Source organism: Abrus precatorius, unplaced genomic scaffold (assembly GCF_003935025.1).
Source record: "Abrus precatorius isolate BTA unplaced genomic scaffold, Abrus_2018 Scaffold8, whole genome shotgun sequence".
Classification (NCBI taxonomy): Eukaryota; Viridiplantae; Streptophyta; class Magnoliopsida; order Fabales; family Fabaceae; genus Abrus; species Abrus precatorius.
Window position 1 is genome coordinate 32,522,030 of NW_020874428.1, and position 22,858 is coordinate 32,544,887.

The following is a 22,858-nucleotide window of genomic DNA, read 5'->3' on the forward strand; positions in this document are numbered from 1 at the left end:
GATTGCCATCGACTAAATCACGAATAAACTATGAACTAATATGTTTATATTTTTACTAATTTAATGACCGATTCGATTTGAAAATCGTTGATACTTGTCGTTTCCTGGGTCGTACATCCAAGCCTTGATAAACAAATATGGATGCTAGTAGAGCCAAAACGCAACTACGTATGTACTTTACTGCTGGGCAATACAAGTCTTGACTATCCGTTCGATTGTTTATTTTCTTCCTCTTGCCCGCATGGTTGGTACGGTTCACTATCTGTGTATCATGTATGATATCATAATTGCTTTTAAAAGTCTCAGACAAGTAATAAAAACATCCATGATGACAATCATGGTTATAAAAACGCAATACGACCCCGTACGAGAACCCATTTAGATATGTTTGCAATTCGCCATTTTTTATATTATCATCACGAAACTCTAAATTAATTTGATAAAAGATGCTTCAGAAAGAAAATCCCGTACGTAGTATACAGGACTATCGAGAAAATTTAGTACTATGTTGTGAATCATATTCAGAGGAATAATCCAAGATGCAGGTCATTTTTAGTACGGAAAGTTAATGTGATTGTTTCCTCGTCTCTACATCTCAATCTAAATGCAAGCAAAAAGAATAAGGAGGACAATGCCATTTTCTTTTCTGCACAGCGAAAGGTACAGAAACTTTTCAAGTGTTTGATTTTGGTACAATCATGTATTGTTAGTATAAAATTTTGTACACTGTCAACAAATTTAAATACATTATAGACATAATTTTCATATTAATTATTATAAAAATTAATGACTATTGGTGATATGACAATTTATGATAGTGTAAAAAGTATTTATAATATCGTGTATTTAAATTTAATTCTAACCTAACCAGTTGTCTGAAAGAAAATGAAGATTCCAAATATTGGCTGTTGCTGTCTGTTTTCGTACATTCCACATAGTAATAAATTTTTCCCAACAAGTAGCTGAATGCACACAGACTTTATTTCAATTGGATTCAAATCAGATATTGTATGAACCGTGGCTCACCAAATGACAAGCACGCATGTTCTGGAGGCAATGGTATATACAGGTCCCAATCATACCCTTTTATCAAACGGGGAGAAAATGCCTCAATCATACCTATTAGACCCAATATCTAACTTCATGCCCCTACAACTTACAAGTCTGAAGCAACTTGAACATAAAAAAACTTATACCCTTGGTCCGCAAGGTGCACAGAAGTGCATATTTATTCCTCGACTTACAAGACAGAAGCAACTTACAATTCCTTGACTCACAAAATGTGCATATTTAATCATTAAAGGCCGACCCTCAGCATATGCACAGGATTTTATTTTTGCACATGACCCCCATAGACGATGGGAGTTTTTTTTTTTTTAATTTTAACCAAGTAAAAATATCAAATAAGTGAAAAGAAAGGGAAAAGGTTCCCAAATCATGTTTCTATTATTGATAACAGCCTTTGCTATGGGGAAAGGAAGAGGAGGTGGACACCAATAAGAGAGGTGATCTTATCTTGTAAAGCAAATTTAACTATCACAATCCACTAATGGAAACAGTAAAAATAGATATCAGAGCTGGATGATTGATTCTGTAAAACAAAACAAAATATTAACAGTAGTAAACATATTAGATTTAGAGCAATGCATGCAATATAAATATACATTAGTCGTCACTTGACAAGCAAAAAATAAAAAGAAAAGGAAGGGCCAAAACACGGTACAAACAGAAAGATCTATACATGAGGATAAGGATACTAGTTGAGACAGCTAGCTATACGGGAGGTATGTTAGAAAAAGAGAACCCTTTGTATCCCTTGTAAGCATAATATGCAATCCGCGTATAGTAGAAACCCGGTATGAACAAGATTGTTCCCAGTATTGCAAAGAAGAGACCTATCCATCATTCAATCAAAAAGATTAAAAACAACAACCAAGCCTGAAACAGTTAAATAGTTATCTTATATACTCTGGTTAGGTAGCTAAATTTCAGAATGTCAGATAATTTTAAAACATCCAGCCAAGTTTTAAACTTGCCAAGTTGAACAACTAATAACAAGCGGTAATGAAAGAAAATGCAAGTCATCTGGTGGCAGGATACGGAAGTGCAGTTGAAAGTAACTCAGACAAGTTAAGTAGAGCCAATGCTGAGTTTGAAACAAATGCAGAGATTCAAAATTGTTGGGCAAGGAAAACCATGAGCATGATGAATGATTTGGTTCTTTCGTCAGGGAAATCACAAGAGACGGAGCTAACAGCTAGCCATGATGTATTTTGGTAAATTGGTACATGATTCTCTTTCCCTTTTTCTTCTATTGTACTTATATTGTGCATTTTCCCACTAATTGCGTGATTATATTCCTTAAAAATACAATAACACCTCAAAATCGTCTCAAGTCCATCTTGCTTACAAACTCTCACAAATTTGGGCTACTTATTACACTAACACACTCATAAATCCACCAGCCACCAAACAAGGCAATGCACAATTACTAAAAACACACCAATTTAGCCTTCAGGGGTTCGAAATAAAATTTCCCAGTAATGCTGAAAATAAATTAAAGCTCATTTATTAAAAACAAAAACTCTTAATTTAATTTTACCGTGAGCAGCGTCGCCGCCAACATGATTGTAGGCCATGAGGGAACCGATGATGATGCCTAGGGTTCCGAAGACGAGAAGAGAAACGGCGAGAGCGATCTCCTTGATAGGGGGCTTGTTGCTCACCGTGTACGATGTCTCCATCATTATGTCCTCATCCGAAATCGAGAATGCATGATCCACATACATTTTCTCTCTTCTTTTTCTTCTTCAGGTTCCAGATTTAGCTAAGGTTTTCGAGGAATGATGAAAGAAACGAAACGAGAGTAGCGTGTGTTTATTGAATTCTGCTTTCTTTGCTTTGTTTTCAAGAAGTTCCACTTCCACCTCTCCAAACCACACTTGTCAATGTTGCATTATGGTAAAGTTCCACTTCCTAAAGGGCCTCTTCATTTTAGCCACTGGGCTTGGCCCATCCTGGCCCAATTCCAACCCACGTTAAACAACCCAGTTTTGAGTTTTCCTTGTACCCGAGATATCCGAATTCCCGATTTCTTTCAAATGAACATCCAAATCACTAACTAATTTCTTGAAATTTTAAACTCAGCCTGATATGCAGATACTCCTTTCTTCTGGATTGAGAAGGAGACCTGTGTAAGATTTGATAATGCTGTGTATTTTGTAGGCTGTTTTACTGTTTCTCATGATGAGCCAGTCTTTGCAAAATACTGAAAAGCTGCGACTCATATTTTCGTTCAATCCTGCATGTTTAACTGCTAAACACTTGTGTGAGATGGTGATGCTAAATGTATCTCTCTTTTTTTTTTTTCTTCTTGATAATCGTCTCACGTTTGGAAGTTTGAATGATGAGGTGTTAACCTGATGAATTGATTGTGACTGATTTGCAGGTACTTGATTCTACCGAGAAGGCTATTGAGCATAGCTGGGCAACCAATACTCTGGGAGTTCCAAGACATCTTGCTTAACGTGGCTTGTGATGTTTGTGATTACATGTGTATTTGTCATGGTTATTCTTGTAATCCGTGTCACAGAGAGTGTAGCTCACATTATTCTGGGGCTAAAAGAAATTATACATTTGTTAATTTTTCTACTTCCAAGGATAAAATCTTCAGTCGTCGATTGGAAAAAAAACTTGGTATATGTCAACAGATTATGTATACATTGCCTTCAGGTGGATTTGAGGTGTAGAATTATGGTTGTGCTGTCAATTGCATCAAGTATTCATCTACAACTTTAAAGATATAATATATAATTTTAAAATAATTAACTGCTTTATCTCAAATTCTGTGATGGATAATTAATAATTTCATGACGTAGAACTTGACGTGAGATTAACTACAAAATTTGTTATAGAAATGTGATTCACTTCATATTAAAATCAGAATGTTTTAAAAATTGGACATAAATTGACTTAGAAAAATAAAATTATGATAAATGTCGGTCCAATTACATGTTTTTTTAAAAAAAAAATGTTTTAAGAAAGGGGAAGCTAACTTTTTCCAATATGTCTGATATTTAAATGGAAACTTATAATAACAATTACATAGTATTTACCAGAAAAAGGTATTTGCGATAAAAATTGAACCTAAGTTTTATGAACACAGTGTTTTATATCAGGTAACATCTGAAGTGTCACTGTGTGCCATCACGTGTTGTTGATTGTCTACTTCGTTCGTTTATGCTTTTTTGACTTTTGTTGCTAGGATTGATATTCATTGGTTATGGCAGATGGTATGAATTGAGTTATCTAGAAGAGCGATGCATTAATAAAAAAGAATAAAACCAAAAATCATCACGGCAAATAATTTTGACAAATTGTGCCAAATTGCCGTAAGGTATGACAAAATCGTTTATTTGGTCCACAGCAACTCAGCGTGCCAGAACAATTATTTTCTACAGTGTTTCTTCATTTTCGTCAACTTTTTTAGTGACTATTATTAATTGGTGATAATACTGCTATAAAGCTTTTGTGATCATAGTTAAATTCTCGTATTTAATATTTGCAGCCATGTTGACAGTTGTAATCAACAAGCTACCGATATCATTGGCCAATGGCCCCCCGAAAGTGAATGTTTCCCTTTCCCAGCCCTCAGCTCAACACCATTCGCATTGTATTTACTTGGATTGTTCTTTGAAGCTTCCTTTTTCACCAGTCACGTCACCGGCACATATACAAGTACTAGCGTACAACCATTACATTGTACTCTTGTTCAATGGACACGTGACAAGTAATTTGTTTTCAAGATACTCTTTTCACCGTCACTATAAAAAACAAGCCAGATTAGCACTCATCATTTTCTCTCTTATTCTCTTCTGCCTTTCTGCTAAGGAAAAAGCGGAAACAAATTAATGGGGAACTGTTTGAGTCTTCAATCAGGTTCTCCAAGTCCCAAGTTCAATACTGCCCCAGATCCCTACAATCAATCAGGTAAACCAACATTTCGATAACACTTTCTTTTTTATGCATAGAATTACATAAACTCTTTGTGCTCAAAAGTTTAAGCGTTTAACAACTAACATGCATATGAAATCAAAAAATTTCTACGAATAAGAGAGAACATGTTTTGATTTTGGTGGTTGGTTTCCTATTTGTCATGGGTGGGTTGTTGCTTTGGTTGCTATGCATAAGTGCATAATCAATTTATGCTTTTCTTTTTCTCCTTACTTTTTTATCTTCCTTGTAGTATTGAGAAAGGTACTCATTTTTTGTGATTGGATTCTTCATGTTTGGGAAGTTTCATTTCATCATATTTTAGCATAATTCAACGAGTCAAGCAGAGAAGTCAACAGAATTGTTTGCAATTGCAAACAAGCATTAGTAAATCAAGCTGAACTTGCAGCCAACCTCTTCATGTTTGATTCAGTCAATTAAGATTTAAAACTCCTGCACCTTAGCATCAATTGACCTTTATATGACAAAGCTTGTCTTGCTGTTACAAACTTGCAATGTCTCAGGGAGCAATCAGTTTTCTGCTGGTCTCAGCAACACAAGATTATTGCCGAATGACAATTCTACTTCTCTTGGGCATAGCAGTCACTCTGGAAGAATCAGCAGGCTTTTGGGGCCAAATAGTAGTAATAACTACTCAACAACAGGAAACAATACTAGTACATCCCTTTGGGGCTCTGAGAATAGCTATGCCTCTAGAGTGAGAGACGAGGAGGAGTTTCCTTATGGGCAGATCTTGGATGCTGCAAACTTGAGAGTGTTTACTTTGGAAGAACTGAGGGCAGCCACAAAAAATTTTGGAGCTGACACTGTGTTAGGAGAGGGAGGTTTTGGTAGAGTATACAAGGGTTTGATTAAGGATAGAACAGCATCAAATAGAGGTGAGAGATTGACTATTGCCATCAAGAAATTGAATTCTGAAAGCAGGCAAGGAGTTGCAGAATGGCAGGTATGGCATTAATAACACTTTTAAAACTAAGATAACATCGTCAAATTTTCTAACGTGTGCTCAAGGACATGTAATAAGAACCTAAATATAGTAAGGTTTTATTGGAAATTATAAGATCTCACAGAATACAATGCATCGACAACATTAAATGTTATAATTTTTAATAACTTTTTTTTTTCCTTATTCTGTTTAATATCTATATTAAAGCTATTTTGTGATGCAGTCAGAGGTGAATTTCTTAGGAAGGCTCTCGCATCCCAACCTTGTCAAGTTGTTAGGATTCGGGCGAGAGGGCAGTGAGCTGTTCCTGGTGTATGAATTCATGCATCGTGGCAGCTTGGATAACCACCTATTTGGAAGTAAGAGCTTATCACATTGTTGAATCCTAGAACACCTTCAAATAATTCTCAGCATGTGTACCAATTTGGCGACTTTTTTATTTTCCTTAATCTGTGCTACGTAGTTTTGCTTCTGCAGGAGGTGCAAGTGTTAGTCCACTTTCCTGGGACACAAGGCTAAAAGTTATGATCGGAGCAGCTAGGGGACTAGATTTCCTTCACTCCTTAGACAAGAAAATTATATACAGAGATTTTAAGCCCTCAAATATACTACTTGACAAGGTATTTCATCTTATTGTTAATCCCATTATCACATTTTGCACATATTGAGGTATTGAGAAATGAATGACCAAATTCATTTCTCAACTTCCAGTATACTTGACGAATGAATAATTTTATCCTCTTACTAAAGAAAAAAATTAGTGATTTATTTTTAAGATATTGAGTGCATTTTCTTTTCCATTTAATTCTTTTTATAAAGTATTAGGAGGACTAATAGGAAGATTTGTACGGGAATATAGCATTACTCAAAGAATTCATGGAAATGCAAGAAAAAAATCTGTCTAATTTTTCCTTGTCACAGACATGTACAGCCAAATTATCTGACTTTGGCTTGGCCAAATCTGTTCCTGCTGAAGATCATAGTCACGTATCAACAAAAGTTGTGGGAACATATGGCTATGCTGCTCCCGAGTACATTGCCACAGGTAATGTCAACAAATTTACTCATAAAGCTGTTGTGAAACATGACAAGATACACGATTACCCATTTAGTTTAAAGTAGAGGATAATTGATTTTAAACCGCTAAACATAACCAAAATATGTATCTAATTTAATCTAAACTACACATTTTTATTGAACCACGTAGGTCATTTATACGTGAAAAGTGATGTATATGGATTTGGGATTGTTTTGGTGGAGATGCTGACTGGGAAGCGGATTGGTGACATAATTCGCCTGTGTCAGCAAAAGTCCTTGCGGGATTGGCTCAAAACAAATCTACTAAGTCGAGGGAAAATAATAAGCACAATGGATGCAAAGTTGGAAGGGAAGTATCCATGCAATTTAGCTTTAAAAGTAGCTCAACTGGCTCTCAAATGCATCCAAGTAGACCCTAAGGTGAGGCCATCAATGAAAGAAGTGGTCGAAACATTGGAACATGTTGAAGCAGCCAATGAGAAACCAGCTGATAACAGAAAACGGGTTACACATTCCCGAGTTGTTCGACTACATGGCAGGCCAGATGGCGGTTAATTCAATTCAACACATAAACACCATATTCCTCAGCAGCTGATGGAGTGGACTTAAATATGTGCTTATTGTTGAAGGTGCCTCTGCTAGGCCTAGCGGGATTCAGCTTGAATAGTGTTTAATCACTCGAACACATTCTTTCTAGCACCCTGTATATTATTGGCTGACATTGATTAAAAATAACAAAATTATATGTCATACTCCAAATTTAACGAGTTTCACTCATAGCTAGAGAGTCACATGCTTACACTCTTCAAACACATACATATATGCCAATTGGACCTGGAAACATATTTGGATTTGGTGAAGGTGAGCCTGTGACGCTTGCTTTATGTGCACCCAAATCTAGGCCATCCTCCAGCATTGAGAAGGAAGCAAGTGCCCCATGTTCATCTCTACTTTCCCATCATTTCTTCCTCTTAATTGTTCTGGAGTTTGTATTGTATCAATCTATGAATAGTTAGTTGTTCTTTGTATTTATTTTTAGGGTTGAAAACATACTGTATAGAAATTGTTTCAATTTCTTAATTGGTTCAGATGTATAGAAAGTTTAATAGAGATCATGTGTTCATGTTATAGTCTGGACTTGCTATCTAGCAAGCACTTAGTGTATTGTATGGTTATTTTTAAATTAATATATCAAACTCAATTTGAAAATAATTAATTTGAGAGCATAAATAGAATTTAAATAAGTAATTAAAAAATTAATTTAATATTTTTATGTTAATTTAAAAAAAAAAACGAAATAATAGCATAAAAAGGTATTTCTCTGAATGATTACATCTGTTACGTGGTTATCTTTAATTTGTACGCGGTGGAGATGTCAATTTAAAGACATAATATTATTAGTGAAATTTTGTAAATAAAGTAAGATATATTTAAATAATTATATTATTCAATAACATAAATTTTTTATTTTATTATTTAAAAATAATAATAAAATTTGCTCCATTTTATTTATTTTCTAATCTACATCAAGAAAATAAAATAAAAGTATTAAATATAGTTCTTTTGAATTTGACATATGAGTTTTTTAAATAATATACATGTTTTATTTTAAATTACTTGAATCACATGAAATATATATACTTGGATCAACTCTTGTTAGTAATTTTAATTTAAATAATATAGGTAACATCATTTTCGTAGCCTAAAACAAATGTCAACTGAGCATATTAGTGATGAAATGTAAGAATAATAATACATCATGTCCAGAATTTAATGGCAAAAACTTCTAAGTTTTGTTTGTTGGATTAGCGTTAAACTGACCTCTTCGATTTTCCTTTCTTTTTCTGTCTTAAATTAGGAAGTTCTAATAGTATCAGTCTCTCACGGCACCATTTTTTCAGCTACTGCCAATCCATCTCTCTCTTCAGCATTTTATTTTGCTATTCTAGTTAACTTGTAAGTTTCAATTGATCATTAGTAACGCCAAGGTCTTGCATTGGATATGCTCAGGTAGAAAGGAAAGGGAAAATGGTTCTTAAATTTTGGACTAAAAACTTCAAAATATTCAAGGAAACAAATAAATGGAGAAGGGATGATTACTTTATTTTTATTTTTAAGAAGTATCTAAATAAAGGGATGATCCCCTCCATATAGCTTGGTGTTTTAAGTCTATAAAATATATCAAAGTAGGGTTACTTTTATATACTCATATGTGGCACTCTTATTAGCTTAGTGCCTTCCAAAATATTTCGTGGAAGGTGGAAGGAAACAACTTGGGCTTGACGTGGTCAACACGTTTCATTTTAAAAATCAAAGTACCTTTATTAGTCATTGCATTGCATACTCAAAAATCAAATGCTTAACATGAATGGGGAACTGTTGGAGTCTTCCTTCACCTTCTGCCGCTCCCCCAAACTCCAACACAGGTAATAACCAACATGCATGACAACAACAATTCAATAAGGTTTTCGTTCCTATAACATTAATTTATTTCTTTTTGAAACATAGATTTCTTTTCTTTGACATGCATTCTTGTTTATTTTTTATTTGTACCTTTTCTATTGAACTATCAGTATTATAGTTTTCACTATTTTATTCATTAATAATGAATAAGAGTATCAGTACCCCTTTTCAACAAAATAATGAAGTATTAATTAATTTTTGAATTTATCCTTAATAAATAAGAAAAAATGACAAAGATTTTAGCAGCTTAGGATGATTGGTTAATGAACATGACCAGTTTACTGTCCCAGGGAGCAATAAAGAACTGGAGAACCAGAGCCAGTCGTTTGGGGGAAGTAGCAGTAATAACTACACAACCACAAGCAGCAACATTACAAATTACACAACCAGATTTAATAGTAGCACTTCTCTTTGGGACTCTGAGAATAGCAATAGCAATAGCAATAAGAATTGGCAAAGCAGTGGAGTAAGAAGAGATGGGGAGGGGCAGATATTGGATGCATCCAATTTGAGGGTATTTACTTTGGCAGAACTTAAGGCAGCCACTCAAAATTTCAGAGCTGACACTGTCATAGGAGAGGGAGGTTTTGGCAGAGTATACAAAGGTTTGATTAAGGAGAGAAATAAACGTGACCGATTCACTGTTGCTGTCAAGAAATTGAATCCTCACAGTTTGCAAGGAGTTGAGCAATGGCAGGTATTGGTATACCAAATTAGATAATAGAATCACAACCCATGTATCTTACAAGTGTATAATAATATATTGATAAATAAGTTTTTATTTAAAATTATACCATTTAATAATATTAACTCATTAAATCATTTCATATTTTACAAATTTTAATAAAAAAATTATTAACAAACTTATCAAGCCATAATCACAAAGTCTTTATCAAAATCATTTATTTCTTATTTTCTAGTAAAGCAGTGATTAATGAAGCTCGTATGCTTTAGTTGATTATATTAGTCTTCCAGTATATCTGATTAAGAATCATCAATTTAGTTTCTATCATATTTTAAATGCTTTTCACTAGATTAACTATTTGAAATATATCCAATCTTGGCCTCAAGGCTTTTGTTTATTTCGATGCTTTATTTTGTGCAGACAGAGGTGAATTTTTTAGGAAGGCTTTCTCATCCGAACCTTATAAAGTTGTTTGGGTTCGGGAGAGATGATGGTGAACTATTCCTGGTGTATGAATTTATGCAACGAGGTAGCTTGGATAACCACCTATTTGGAAGTAAGATCATTTTTTTGTGCAAGTTGCTTAAATCAAATTTGAACAATCTTTTAAAGAAGTCTTTATATATTAAAGAAGTTAAACGAGGGAGTTACTTCAGAATTTTTCAAAAAATAGAATCCAACTTACTAAAGAAATTTATTGTTTTAAATTAGGTCCTTTCAAAAGCAATTTTTCTTCTCAATATGTAAGACTAACAAGAGACAAAGGGTAGCAGGATTAAAATTGCCCTATTTTGTTGAATCAAGCAGCATGGGTATGAGTTTGGAGAAATAAATGTCAATTTCCTGAATTAACAATACATGATTTTGCTTCTGCAGGAGGTGCAAATGTTAGGCCACTTTCGTGGGACACAAGGCTAAAGGTTACGATTGGAGCGGCGAGGGCACTAGCTTTCCTACACTCACAAGAGAAGAAAATTATATGCAGAGATTTCAAGGCTTCAAATATACTACTTGACAAGGTGAGTTTCATCATATTATTTAGTATCCAGTATACCGCCGTCACATTTTCCAACTTACAGCATGCGGACATTTGATTGAAGAATTATTAAGAATGCAAGAAAAATCACTCTCACTGTTAGTTTTGCCGCAGACATATGCAGTCAAGTTATCAGACTTTGGCTTAGCCAAATATGGTCCTACTGCTGATCATAGTCATGTAAGTACACAGGTTATTGGAACACAAGGCCATGCAGCTCCAGAGTACATTGCCACAGGTATGATGAACAAGTTCCCTCATTCAACTCAATCTTTTATTAAACCTGTTGTGATAACAAGACGAGACACTAATCATCTTATGCCAATCAAGGAATTTGGATTTTTTTTCATATTGTTAAGTAAGCTTAAGGTAATATTATCATGTTAAAGAAAGATATATTTTTTTTTATCAAATAAGGATTTAGTAAAATTGACTAATAAAAGTTGATAAAATTATATTTTTCTCTTTTTAATATGATGGTGCCATGGTGCAAATTCCTAATGAAGCAGGTCACTTGTATGTTAAATCTGATGTGTACGGATTTGGGATTCTTTTGATGGAAATTTTGACTGGCAAGCGGATAATGGATATACGTAAACACTTCTGTCAGGAAAAGCCCTTAATTGATTGGCTCAAATTGAATCTATTAAACAGAGTGAAAATGAGAAGCACTATGGATGCAAAGTTAGAAGGGAGGTATCCATCCAATTTAGCTTTACAATTAGCTCAACTCACTCTCAAATGCATCCAAGATGACCCCAAAGTGAGGCCATCAATGAAAGAAGTTGTTGAAACATTGGAAAAGATTGAAGCCGCTAATGAGAAACCAGCTGATAAAAAAAACCGTGCCATTCTTTCCAGGGTAGTTCAACAACAAGATCTACCAGATGGAGGTTAATTACACCCATTTGGCAGCTAATTGGTTGTTTGAGCTTGTACAATGTATGTGTGCCTACAGGACTTGTAAAACATGTTTGGATTAGGAATAAAAATATGATTAGTGTCAGTCCACCTATGCCTGAGCGTATGACATAGCTTTTATGTACTGCTCCCCCAAACTAAGGCTAGTTTGGAATGGTGGTATAAAATCAAAAAGGATAGAATTGATAAAATTAGCAAAATTTACTCTTGATTGGATACTTAAAAATATTAGTTATAATCTTTAACATTTTTTTAGTACATTCTTTATTTTTTGTTGAAATTTATTGAAAATAATAAAGTTACGTAAGTCTTATTCTTAATTTAATAATTTTTATTTATATTTTTTTAATAAATTTTAACTAATAAGGCTAGTTAATTTGGAATGATACTATAATTAACCCATGACTTTTACATACTTAAAATTAATTTTGTATTATTGTTAAGTGACATAATATTATTATGTTAGAGATATAAAGACATATTTTTTATCAAACAAGGACTATTATAATTAGTTGAAGGATTCATTAATTAAATTTAAGAAAAAAAATATTCAAAAATAACAATAATAAATGTATTCATGACCATATGACCATATATTATGTTACTAATTACTATGAAAAGATACAAGTCTTTTTAAGTGAGTGAAAGGCACATTGTGAAGGTGACCAAATGTGCTGTCATGCTTTCATTCCCATTGACCAGTTTCTCTTAATGGAGTTTCCTAGGGATAACAAACACGATCCGAAGCACTTGAATGTAAATGAAGGCATCTAACTCTGAGAAAGTCCCTAGTCACTTTTCCATTAAACATGAATAGACCTGCTGCTAAAGTAGCAGGAGACAAGGAAAAAGAAATAGATACTGCTTCATAATAGGAAAACATGTAACCTTTGTAGTCATAAACACGACTAAGAGAGAAGACTGAGTAAAGAAGCACGATAAAGAAGATATTTAATGTGCTTTCAGTTACAGGTGACAGTGGAATACGCATTGATACACGCTTCAAATTTTCAGTATGTTATGTTATATTCGGCTAAGTTAGGTAAGGCTTTATTGGAGTGAAAATTCTAAAAATTAGTTTTGAATAATTATAAATTTTCTTATCTTTTATACTTATAATTCCTCTAAATTATTAAATAAATACACAGAGTTTTTATTTAATATTTTCTTTGTAAAATAAAAGAAAAGTTATTAAGAGAATGTATAAATTCGAGTAGTTTTTCATAGAAAAAATTGGACAGTCAAAGTTTTTTATAACACTAGATCCTAAACCGACGAATCCGAGACTACCACAACTTTAAAGCTTATTTTAATGATTTTTTTCCACTTTCAAAGACAACAATCATATATTAATATATTATATATACAACTTCAGGAGCGAACTGGGGGCTATATATGTTCACCACAGTTTTGAACTTAAAAAAAAAAACACAGTTAAAGTAATCTACACAGGTTGATCAAGGTTACAATACAATTAAACATCTCGATTTCATGCATCATACGTAAAGGTACAAATTGAAAGAGATATCAAAAGTCAAATGGGTCAATCGGATTTCAATGGGGCTAACATTGTTATGTATCATTTCACCCAACCTTTTTAACTTTTAAGTGTTCTTATTTTTAATTGAAAAACATTTTTGTATTGAATCAAACTCCCCTGCAGTGAGGGATACACTTATAATTGTTGATTTTTGTTGTGGTAAAAACTAAGTACATATACGATAAATTTTAAAAGTTACAATCTTAACCACTAATTTTCTAATTAATGTTAGTTTCTTCTTTGAAATGCACCTTACTTTATTTTAAAAGAATAAAATCTTTTATATTGTAGAGTTATTCTAAAATTGTGTTTAGTCTTAATTCCTTTTTATAAAAGAAAAAAACTGACAAAATGAATGGAACTTTACCTGAATTCACAATCTCTTTGTTGTAAGTTTTGTTGTCGGGTCGTGGTTATTATTATTATTATTTTGGATAAGTTGTTTCTGTCAAGCTTACCATTTTATTTTTTGGATAAAAAGCTTCTAACCAATTCGTGCTAATAATTTTTTATTTGGGGCTATATCAGCCTGGCGAAAATTGGATCCAATGAGTCTTGCTATCCTGTGACCCAAATAGAGCACATATATGACATTGCTAAGGGCCTCAGATTGATCAAGTAATGTTGAATATCTGTGTAAATTAAGAAAAAACATTTACTCAATAATACATAATAAAAACTTACACGTCTAATAGGTGATAGCCCACGAAACTAATCAAAATGTAAGAGCCACCACTTGACCAAAAAGAATATAAAAATAAGAGGCTTACCCTCTTCTCTGTTAATGCTGTATCTCACTGTTTGGAGGACCTAATTTCTTTGTCTACTAATATATATATACCCTTCTTTCAATGTGTCCCAAGCAAGAAATTACGGAATTGTGAGCAAAAAGGTTATGCAACATACGAACGATTTTGCCCAACAATTTCAACAAAAGTTATATCTTGCTTTTTATATTAAAAAAAGAAGAAAAAGAAGAAGAAGAAGAAGAAAGAAAGAAAACTTTTCAGGAATACTGATTGTGTGAGTTCCTTTTCTAAACTTAAGACCACCATTATAACTCACCGCGTTTTTCTCAACTATCTATTTTCTAGTCTATCACTTGTACACAGCCATATGTATAAAATATAGACGTGTAATGGTTGAAGGATGCTTTTGTCCTCTCAAAAATCACAATTTCTTTAATTTTTTATTTTTTAAAAGGAAAAGAGTATTTAACTTTTTTAAATTGTATTCTCTATAAATAGATCTTTTAAACTTTAATTTCATCCCCATTGATCTTTAATCTTCTTTTATTTATATAATTAGACACTCTAAACTTTCATTTTAGGGAAATTAATCTTTAAACTTTTCTAATTTTACAAATAGAAACCATAAACTTTAATTTTATTTAAATTTATACGTATTACCATTGGCTCCTTCTATAAATTAAATATTAGAGAAAAGTATTAATAAAAAAAAAATTTATTTACCTTAAATCTGTGTTAGTGGTCGTATTGTTTGATACTAAAATTATATATTCCTTGATAATTCGTGTGTAAAAGTTTTCTTTTCTCTATCTGTTAAGTAACAAATTTAAAAGAGGAGATATTAAATGAAAAAAATAATAATATTTAAGGAGATAAAAAAAGGTTATAGTATATATTTTGAAAGATTAAAATAAAATAAAATACGTCACTTATAGGACTAAGTTATAGCAGAAAAAAAGGAAGGCCTTATAGAAATTTTAAAAAAAATATTCAAGAACTCAATTACAACCTTTCAAAAATGATGCATCGAATGAAAAAAAAATATTAAGAGTGACAGAAAACGTAATTTAGTCATGTATACAGAGACACGTATGGGGAGCTTTTCTTTTCCTTAAAAATTCCAAGACATTGACAATGTTATTGTCATATAAACAACACATTCCATTTTCTGGTTTGCTTAAAAATCCAACAAGGAAATTAACTTCCTTTTGTGTCCATGTTTTTTCCCCAAGTGCGAAAGACTAATTAAGCTAGATTAAAAACAGTGTTATAAAGGTGGTAACTGGTAAGGTAGAGAGAGGATGTATAGTAATATAGCAAACAGCCAAAGCACAACCTTTTGGAGTGATTGGTGTAGGACCCTTTCACTTCATTGTGATGGAGTTTCTCAAATGGACAAAAGAAGCCTATGGATCTGTTCCTCAGGCCAGGACCCATCCACCACTCCATAAATAGCAAAACCTTTAACTTGCCTACTCAAATTTCATATCTAATTAAAGCCTTCTTGTATATGCATGATTCTATATAACACTTCTACCCCGCTCCAGATCCATCTACCACCCTTCTCATCGAGAGAGAAAAAGTCTTAACACAACGTACGGTATGTTTGGTTACTCACAATTCAGACTCGTAAAAATTGCTTCCCGCTTTATATTCAGCTAAAATACGTACATGCATTCATGATTAAACAACTAATGAACCATGCACCATCTACAACTACTTAAATTAGTTTCTACACTTGAAATATTCAAAATAGCAACAAAATAAATGATGATACGAACCAAAAAACCAAACAAAACAATATACATATATAAATATATATAACTTATATGATGTGGTGCTTAATTATTTAAAATATAATATATATATATATATATATATATATATATATATATATATATATATATATACCATTGCCTCTGGTTAAGAATGGAATGTTGCTAGCAAAGAGGTTCCTCTGATGTTGTAGTTAGCCCGGAAGGTTTAGCATGAAAGAGAAAAACCGAAGCCAGATCGTGGGGTACTTGGAAGAACCCTCGAGATTGAGAAGGTAACTTTGTGGTAATTGTGGGCATTCGCGGTTTCTTTGGAGGTGGTGGACAAACCAATGGGGTCCTCAAAATTTGAGCTTGTGAAGTGGGTGTGTGGCACTCTTGTTCCTCCTTTGGAGTCTCTAGATCGGCACGTTGGCTTAAGTTTCTGGCGCTTGGAATGGTTCTTATTGGCATAATTGGCCTAAAATCGTCTAAGATTTCGAGACCCATTAGCCACCCCTCTTGAGAAATTCAGTGTTATGAGAATAATTCTATTTCTTTTTTAATTTCTTGCGAGGGACAGTGAGATACAGAAGGCGTGCAGAGAGAAATTGAGAGGGTGATGATGAGAGGTGCTGAAAGAGAGACAGATATATGAGAGAGAAGAGAAAGTGAATAAGGTGGAGGGGAGGGTGGGGTACAGATGGGAATGATAAAGACCTACAATAATAGTAATAGTAATAGTAAACCAAAAAAGAAAAAGAGATCAATGAAAACTTCCCATTTTTTTTTCAAAATTTGAGATATTACTTTTTTTTTCCTTTTGAAGATGACCTTTTTTTTTTGTCATGAAAGATGACTTGTTTGAAATAAAGTTAATTTGAAGTTATAATAATTTGTTTACAAATTATTCTATATTATTATACTGATATATTTTAAGTTCAAATTAAATTAAAAATGTCATTACTGTTAATCATGGATAATTAGGTGTCTCTATTTTTTATTATAAACATTTTATTCTATTATATAAAATTTTAAAAAGTTATAAAATAAATTATTTAAATTAAGACATGTTATCTATATTTTTATTAATTTGATACAGTTTCTTAAAATTTAAAAACTAAGTTCAAAATAAAATTATTAAAATTACTATAATTTTAAGATCTAGTTCATCTTAAAGAAAATTCATATCTTAAATTTAATATAGCATGTCAATATTTAAATTTCAATTTTTAATTTAAATTTAAAATATAGTTAATTATATTAATGTAATAATATTTGAGAAAAATTAAAAATATAAAAAAAATGAGATACTCGAACAAGTTATATGAATTAACTAAGAACAGATAATTCTAAAAAAATTTATTGTTCATGAGGAACTACTCAAATTTACAATATATAAATAGATTGAAAAAATGTTTAAATTTAATTATAATAAAATACATGTACATATCTAATAAATAATAAAATTGTTAAACATACTCTATCAATTTATTGATTGACTATTATAACTCTACATTAACAAATTGCAATGTTGAATAATCAAATTAACATATTTTTATTATTAAAAACTAATTTTATATAAACTTTTTTATGCCTCATGAATTGAACTAATATTATCCTTATCATTAAATTTTAAAATTAATTCAATTTTTTGAAAAAGAAATAACATCGTCATTTTTCTTTTAGATACTAAACTAATACCCCTACTCTAGAAAAAATAAATTTTGCAATCTTAATTATTTAATGATAAATAATAGTGACATGTTTTTTTTGTTTTTGAAAGGCAAAATGTAGAATTTGACAGAAAAAGAGTTGCTTAAAAGGAGAAAGTGAGAAAAGGGTGTAAAAAGAAGCACCAGAGGTAATGGGAAAAGCAAAGCATGTTGCTATTGTTGTGCCGTGCGTGTGGGAAAGTGAGTGTTCCAATTTGCAAAGTTAAAAAGGACGTGCATGCAGATTGCAGATTGCAGATTGCAGATTACACAGAATACAGAGGCAGAGGCTTCTGACACAATTAGGTGCTGTTGATGTGTTAGTGGAAATTGCCACACACTCTCATCTTCTCCCGTTTAGGGATATTATATGTATAATATTAATATTGTGTTCAACATTCACAGTATATTATTATATAGCGATGTTGTTATTTTTATTTGAAATTACAACAATAAATTTTAAGTTACAATTAAACTCTTGCATGCATTAATGTTGTTTGTAATCTTTAGTATGTATTTTATCTTTCACATTTTTTATTTGAATATTTTCTATATTGTAATTTTTTGACCTTTTTGGATAAATGTAAAGATAAATATATAATTAAAAATAATAATTAGTTTTATTTTAAACTTTGAAATAATAGATAGATAAAAATATTTTTTCTCATAAAACAATAAAAAAATCTAGAAGTACACAGTATCCTAAAATTAAGATGATATATATGTAAATAACGATCAACACCGTAAGTAAAAGTTTCAACATTAATTAATAGTTAAGACTTCATTTTCTTAAATAATTGTTTTAAGAACTATCAACATTTGGATCAAATATTATATTTGAGACCTATTTAAATGTTAACACTTGCACACTAACACTATACATGGGTGATACAGGAAATTACAGCTAAGATATCACACCTAGCTTCTACTTTAAGGTATAATCTTTTACGGTTAAATTATGTTAAACGATATCTTGTGGGATCCCTATAATACCATAATTGTGAATAATCTGCATTTAAACTTTATATAATCAATCAATGTTATTTGCATCAAATACATTAATTTAAGCATTACAATATCTTTAAAAATATAGTACTCTCTCATCCTCGACCCTAAGCTCATTATATTGCACCAAACTCATTACTATCTTCATTGAACTTGCGTGTCTCCCCGGCCTATTAGTCTAACACAAGATTAATAAGCTTTGTTACAATATATGGTATATTAATTTTAATATTGTAAATTAATCTTGTTAATTGTATATTATTCTTAAAATAAAGGTTCAATTTTTCAAAAAAAAATATTAATAATATAGCATCTAATATATTAATGCATTTTTTATAATTTAAAAACTATTCATTAATTTCTTAGATAATGGTTAGTAAAACCAATTAAAAATGAGTTATGATTCTTAAAATAGGATAGATTTCTACTTAATTTGTTCTTGTCTTGCCACGTCTTTTTTTTATTATTTAATTGTGATGCAAAGTGTACGAAATTTTTATATTAAATCAAATATTATTTTTAAATTTTTAAGAAAAAATTGCTATAACAATGCTAAATCCTGCTCTTAATTCGTTGAAATCTCACTAGAAATGATGTTAATTACCTAACTAGAAAATTGTTTTTTGGTGTTCATGAGCTTCGTCGGATGTATTGTTCTTCCTTATTAGCATGATCAATATAATTATTTATTTGAAAATTAATAAAGTCCATACAAATATTATATAAAACCTTTTAGTCTCTCAATTATTGAGTCGGTTTGCAAAGATAATTTCAACACCGGAAATGGGGCTAAAAAAAATGTATTCGTGTGCTTGAAGGAATATTTAAGGATAAAACTGTGCAATTAAAGGAGAAACATGGAATATTCTTTGTTTTGTTAAATTTAATTAGATTCAATTAACGAATATTTTGATAGTGTTAACTAAGAAGGATATATTTTTTTTTAATTAATCAAAAAATAAACTTTATATTTTCACATAACAAATGCATTGTAATTAACTATTTTTTACTTTTATTTTCAAAGACAATAACTAGCACTTGCCAATTTAATTAACTCCAAGGTGAGTGCAAGCAAAATGAGACACTAACCTACGAGAGGCTAGGCAAATCCCAAAGATAGCCATAAACTTGGTTGAAACATTTCAAGCTTCTACATTAGGATACTGATTTGTTTTACCCTCTTTCCAATATGCCCATAAATTGATTGCATATTTGTAGGCTTATACAACTGCGGTATGTAATTGATATGGTGTAGCCCCGGATCATCCATGGTAACTGTTATTTTCCTTGTTTCTAACTATACCTATTGGGCTACTCCTCCAATTAAATCAAGTTTCAAATCGAGCTTAATTATTATAAATACTAAACAACAAATTTATTGTACTGTGTCCATCATATGATCGATCCTTGTCCAAAGCATTGCAGACAAAATGCGATAATATTGCCGCCATGCGTATCTCACACACACACACACACATAAATAAAGGACCAAATCTATATCTTATATCTGTATAATCTACATTTTACAGCACTAAAGACACCTCATTGAAATATTAAATCCTGGTCTGTCACTGAGGACTCGAAACGTGGTGGCCACCATATATGACATAGCTAAGCTGTAGTCTTCAAAAGCAAAATCCTATCCTCTTCAATTCCTTATTTGCCACTGAAGTCTTTGTCCTTTCATGCATGCATGTTAACATGCCAATAAAATGGAAAAGGGAATTAAATAATCAAATATCCCAATCCTTGCTGCTCAGAGAGTAGTTATACCCAATACAATCCAAATCATACAAGCTTAATTAATTAATTTGTTTTAGCCTTAGATCCAAATCAAATAATCGTAGACCAAATTAAGAAGCAAAAGCTAGCTGCCTAACGCACATGATTATTTTGTCTCTTAACATAGTTTGTGGATAGTTAAAACATAAAATTCAATGAGAAGCTATATACCGTAGATTGGCAAGACATGAAAAATGATCATACTACCTTTGGTGAAGGCATAAGAAGTTGCTTGCATAATTTGGAGTGAAAGAGAATAGGAAAGAGAATCTGGGTTTGGCTTACACATATGCTCTATTAGGAAAATGTTGTCAAAGGAGAGAGAATACGTGATGATGGCAGTGTCGATTATTCTCGATAGTAAATTTCGCCCAATGAAATTTCAACGTAATCATCTATCAAATTTATTTTGACCAGATTGGATCTTCAATTGAATGAAAATAAAATAAAAAATTCTCAAAAGCGAAACTGAGTAATATGAAGAAAAAGTCCAAAAGGAAAAGCTTTATAATTGATGATTAATTATTCATGGGTAGAAATAGTCAATAAAAGGCATTGATGCCACCTTCATTTTTCGTCTGAAATCATAGAAAGCTCCAAAAGAAAGCCTACTAGTTTTTGACTCATTTTAAACTCTCGTTGACATCCACAAGCCCTTTAAAATTCTTTGGTAGCAAGCACCACCAGAATGCATGCACAGGTAAAATGTAACTCTAAAACTCCTTTTGGTAGAACACGTTAATTCCATATATGAATGAGTAAATCCAAAAGTGGGATATGTGAACGGTTTCAAGTCCATCTTCATGCGTCACGGATAAGCATCCAATGTGTGCGAAAGAATATATAGGACCTGCTTGGTGACTAGTGCCTACTGGTAGGCCACACATCGTAGTCTAAGTAACTCATTATCAGAGACGTGAGCCTCTAATCAACAAGATAGATGAGGAATTGGTGATTTTAAAAATGACCATAATTTAAAAGAGGAAGAAGTCTAACGAACAAGGTATCCTATGAAGTTTGTCATTATGTGCTATTAAAATGAAGATGCTTCCATTTGCCTACATATTATATTCTTGTGTTTCATTTGTCTTGTCTTTCAAACTCATCACATGCATTCACACTTGGAGCTCTTCTAATCTTATAAATAACATTGATTTTGGTGGGCCATCAGCCATCTCCCTCTCAGATAATGCTCACATGGTTGCACCTTGTTTTTGTACTTACGTATATTTATTTTCATATTTCAACACGAATCAATACGTTAGTTGTTATTCTTAACAACTATATATTAACCGCTCAAAAAAATAGTTGCTATTCTGAACCTAATTGTATAATCAATGTAACTGTGCTAATTAATTTTTTTTCAAAACATACTTTTAAATACAAACATTGAATAAACTAAGATCAATTAACATTAGCGATAATTTTGGTACAATTTTTTCTTACCATTTTGTTAAATCAATGACTAAAATTTATTAAGTAAAGTATATGATATTATAGTAATTTTTATGAAATACTTACATAAAAATACTTAAGTAAGAACACTTATTTATTATAAGAATGAGAATAATAAATATAAATTATAATATTTTAGTTAATATTTAAACTTAAAAGATAAAATTATATGACTACTTAATGAGTAACTAATTTATAATTTTAACTTTAAAGTGACAACTGTTTTGAGCCCATGGGCATATTAAAACAATATTCTATACAAGAAAAGAAATATTAATTGATCAATTGAGATGAAAAGTAATGTCAGCACTTGGCATAATTTGCGAATTAGATTCTCCATCTGAATACTATGCTATCCGGGTGATGAAACATGGAGATATTGAAAATATATAAAGATGGTTCCATGATCGTTGTCTCCTAATTAATTCACATATGTTGGGAAGGGGAATAATTGTTTAGCCAAATATATTCTGCAAACTATTTTTGGCTAAACAAGGAGTTGATATATTCTGATATTCAGATGCTTCGTTAACCTTGTGGAATAACCCACATGTGATGAGTTGAACTGTTCAACTCATTTACTCCTTGCCGCCTGTATGCAACTACTTCGATCTTCAGTAGATCGATAAGGATAAAAAATATATCTAATCTCAAATTTTGTATAATTTATACACAACCGCTTTGGCTTGTGTTGCTGTTAATCTTAATTAATAATCCCTTTTTCGCAGTCTCTAATCATATATGGAACTTGTATGT

The 22,858-nt window shown here is 31.6% G+C and overlaps 3 protein-coding genes across 6 annotated transcripts; 2 read left to right on the plus strand and 1 right to left on the minus strand.

The window, feature by feature from the left end:
- Nucleotides 1-1,052: 1,052 nt before the first annotated feature.
- On the minus strand, nt 1,053-2,924 carry LOC113847388 (transmembrane protein 230). Of its 2 annotated transcripts, XM_027476472.1 has the most exons (3): nt 2,603-2,924; nt 1,742-1,895; nt 1,053-1,591 (listed from the first exon to the last, which is right to left on the minus strand). In XM_027476472.1, the coding sequence occupies exons 1-2, from the start codon at nt 2,787-2,789 to the stop codon at nt 1,774-1,776; spliced, it is 309 nt and encodes a 102-aa protein (XP_027332273.1). In that variant the 5' UTR covers nt 2,790-2,924; the 3' UTR covers nt 1,053-1,591; nt 1,742-1,773. The 2 variants fall into 2 exon arrangements, with proteins under 2 accessions (XP_027332273.1, XP_027332272.1); XM_027476471.1 differs by lacking the exon at nt 1,053-1,591 and having other exon boundaries at nt 1,631-1,895.
- A 1,902-nt stretch (nt 2,925-4,826) lies between these two features.
- LOC113845963 (probable serine/threonine-protein kinase PIX13) lies at nt 4,827-12,590 on the plus strand. Of its 2 annotated transcripts, XR_003501601.1 has the most exons (7): nt 4,827-4,989; nt 5,517-5,959; nt 6,183-6,318; nt 6,437-6,579; nt 6,881-7,004; nt 7,167-7,663; nt 12,579-12,590. XR_003501601.1 is itself a non-coding variant. In XM_027473718.1 (6 exons), the coding sequence occupies exons 1-6, from the start codon at nt 4,911-4,913 to the stop codon at nt 7,550-7,552; spliced, it is 1,311 nt and encodes a 436-aa protein (XP_027329519.1). In that variant the 5' UTR covers nt 4,827-4,910; the 3' UTR covers nt 7,553-7,784. The 2 variants fall into 2 exon arrangements, 1 of the variants encoding a protein (XP_027329519.1); XM_027473718.1 differs by lacking the exon at nt 12,579-12,590 and having other exon boundaries at nt 7,167-7,784.
- On the plus strand, nt 7,784-12,405 carry LOC113845965 (probable serine/threonine-protein kinase PIX13). Of its 2 annotated transcripts, none has more exons than XM_027473719.1 (6): nt 7,784-7,927; nt 9,751-10,157; nt 10,566-10,701; nt 11,022-11,164; nt 11,296-11,419; nt 11,691-12,093. In XM_027473719.1, the coding sequence occupies exons 1-6, from the start codon at nt 7,819-7,821 to the stop codon at nt 12,077-12,079; spliced, it is 1,308 nt and encodes a 435-aa protein (XP_027329520.1). In that variant the 5' UTR covers nt 7,784-7,818; the 3' UTR covers nt 12,080-12,093. The 2 variants fall into 2 exon arrangements, with proteins under 2 accessions (XP_027329520.1, XP_027329521.1); XM_027473720.1 differs by lacking the exon at nt 7,784-7,927 and adding an exon at nt 9,338-9,423 and having other exon boundaries at nt 11,691-12,405.
- Nucleotides 12,591-22,858: the final 10,268 nt, after the last annotated feature.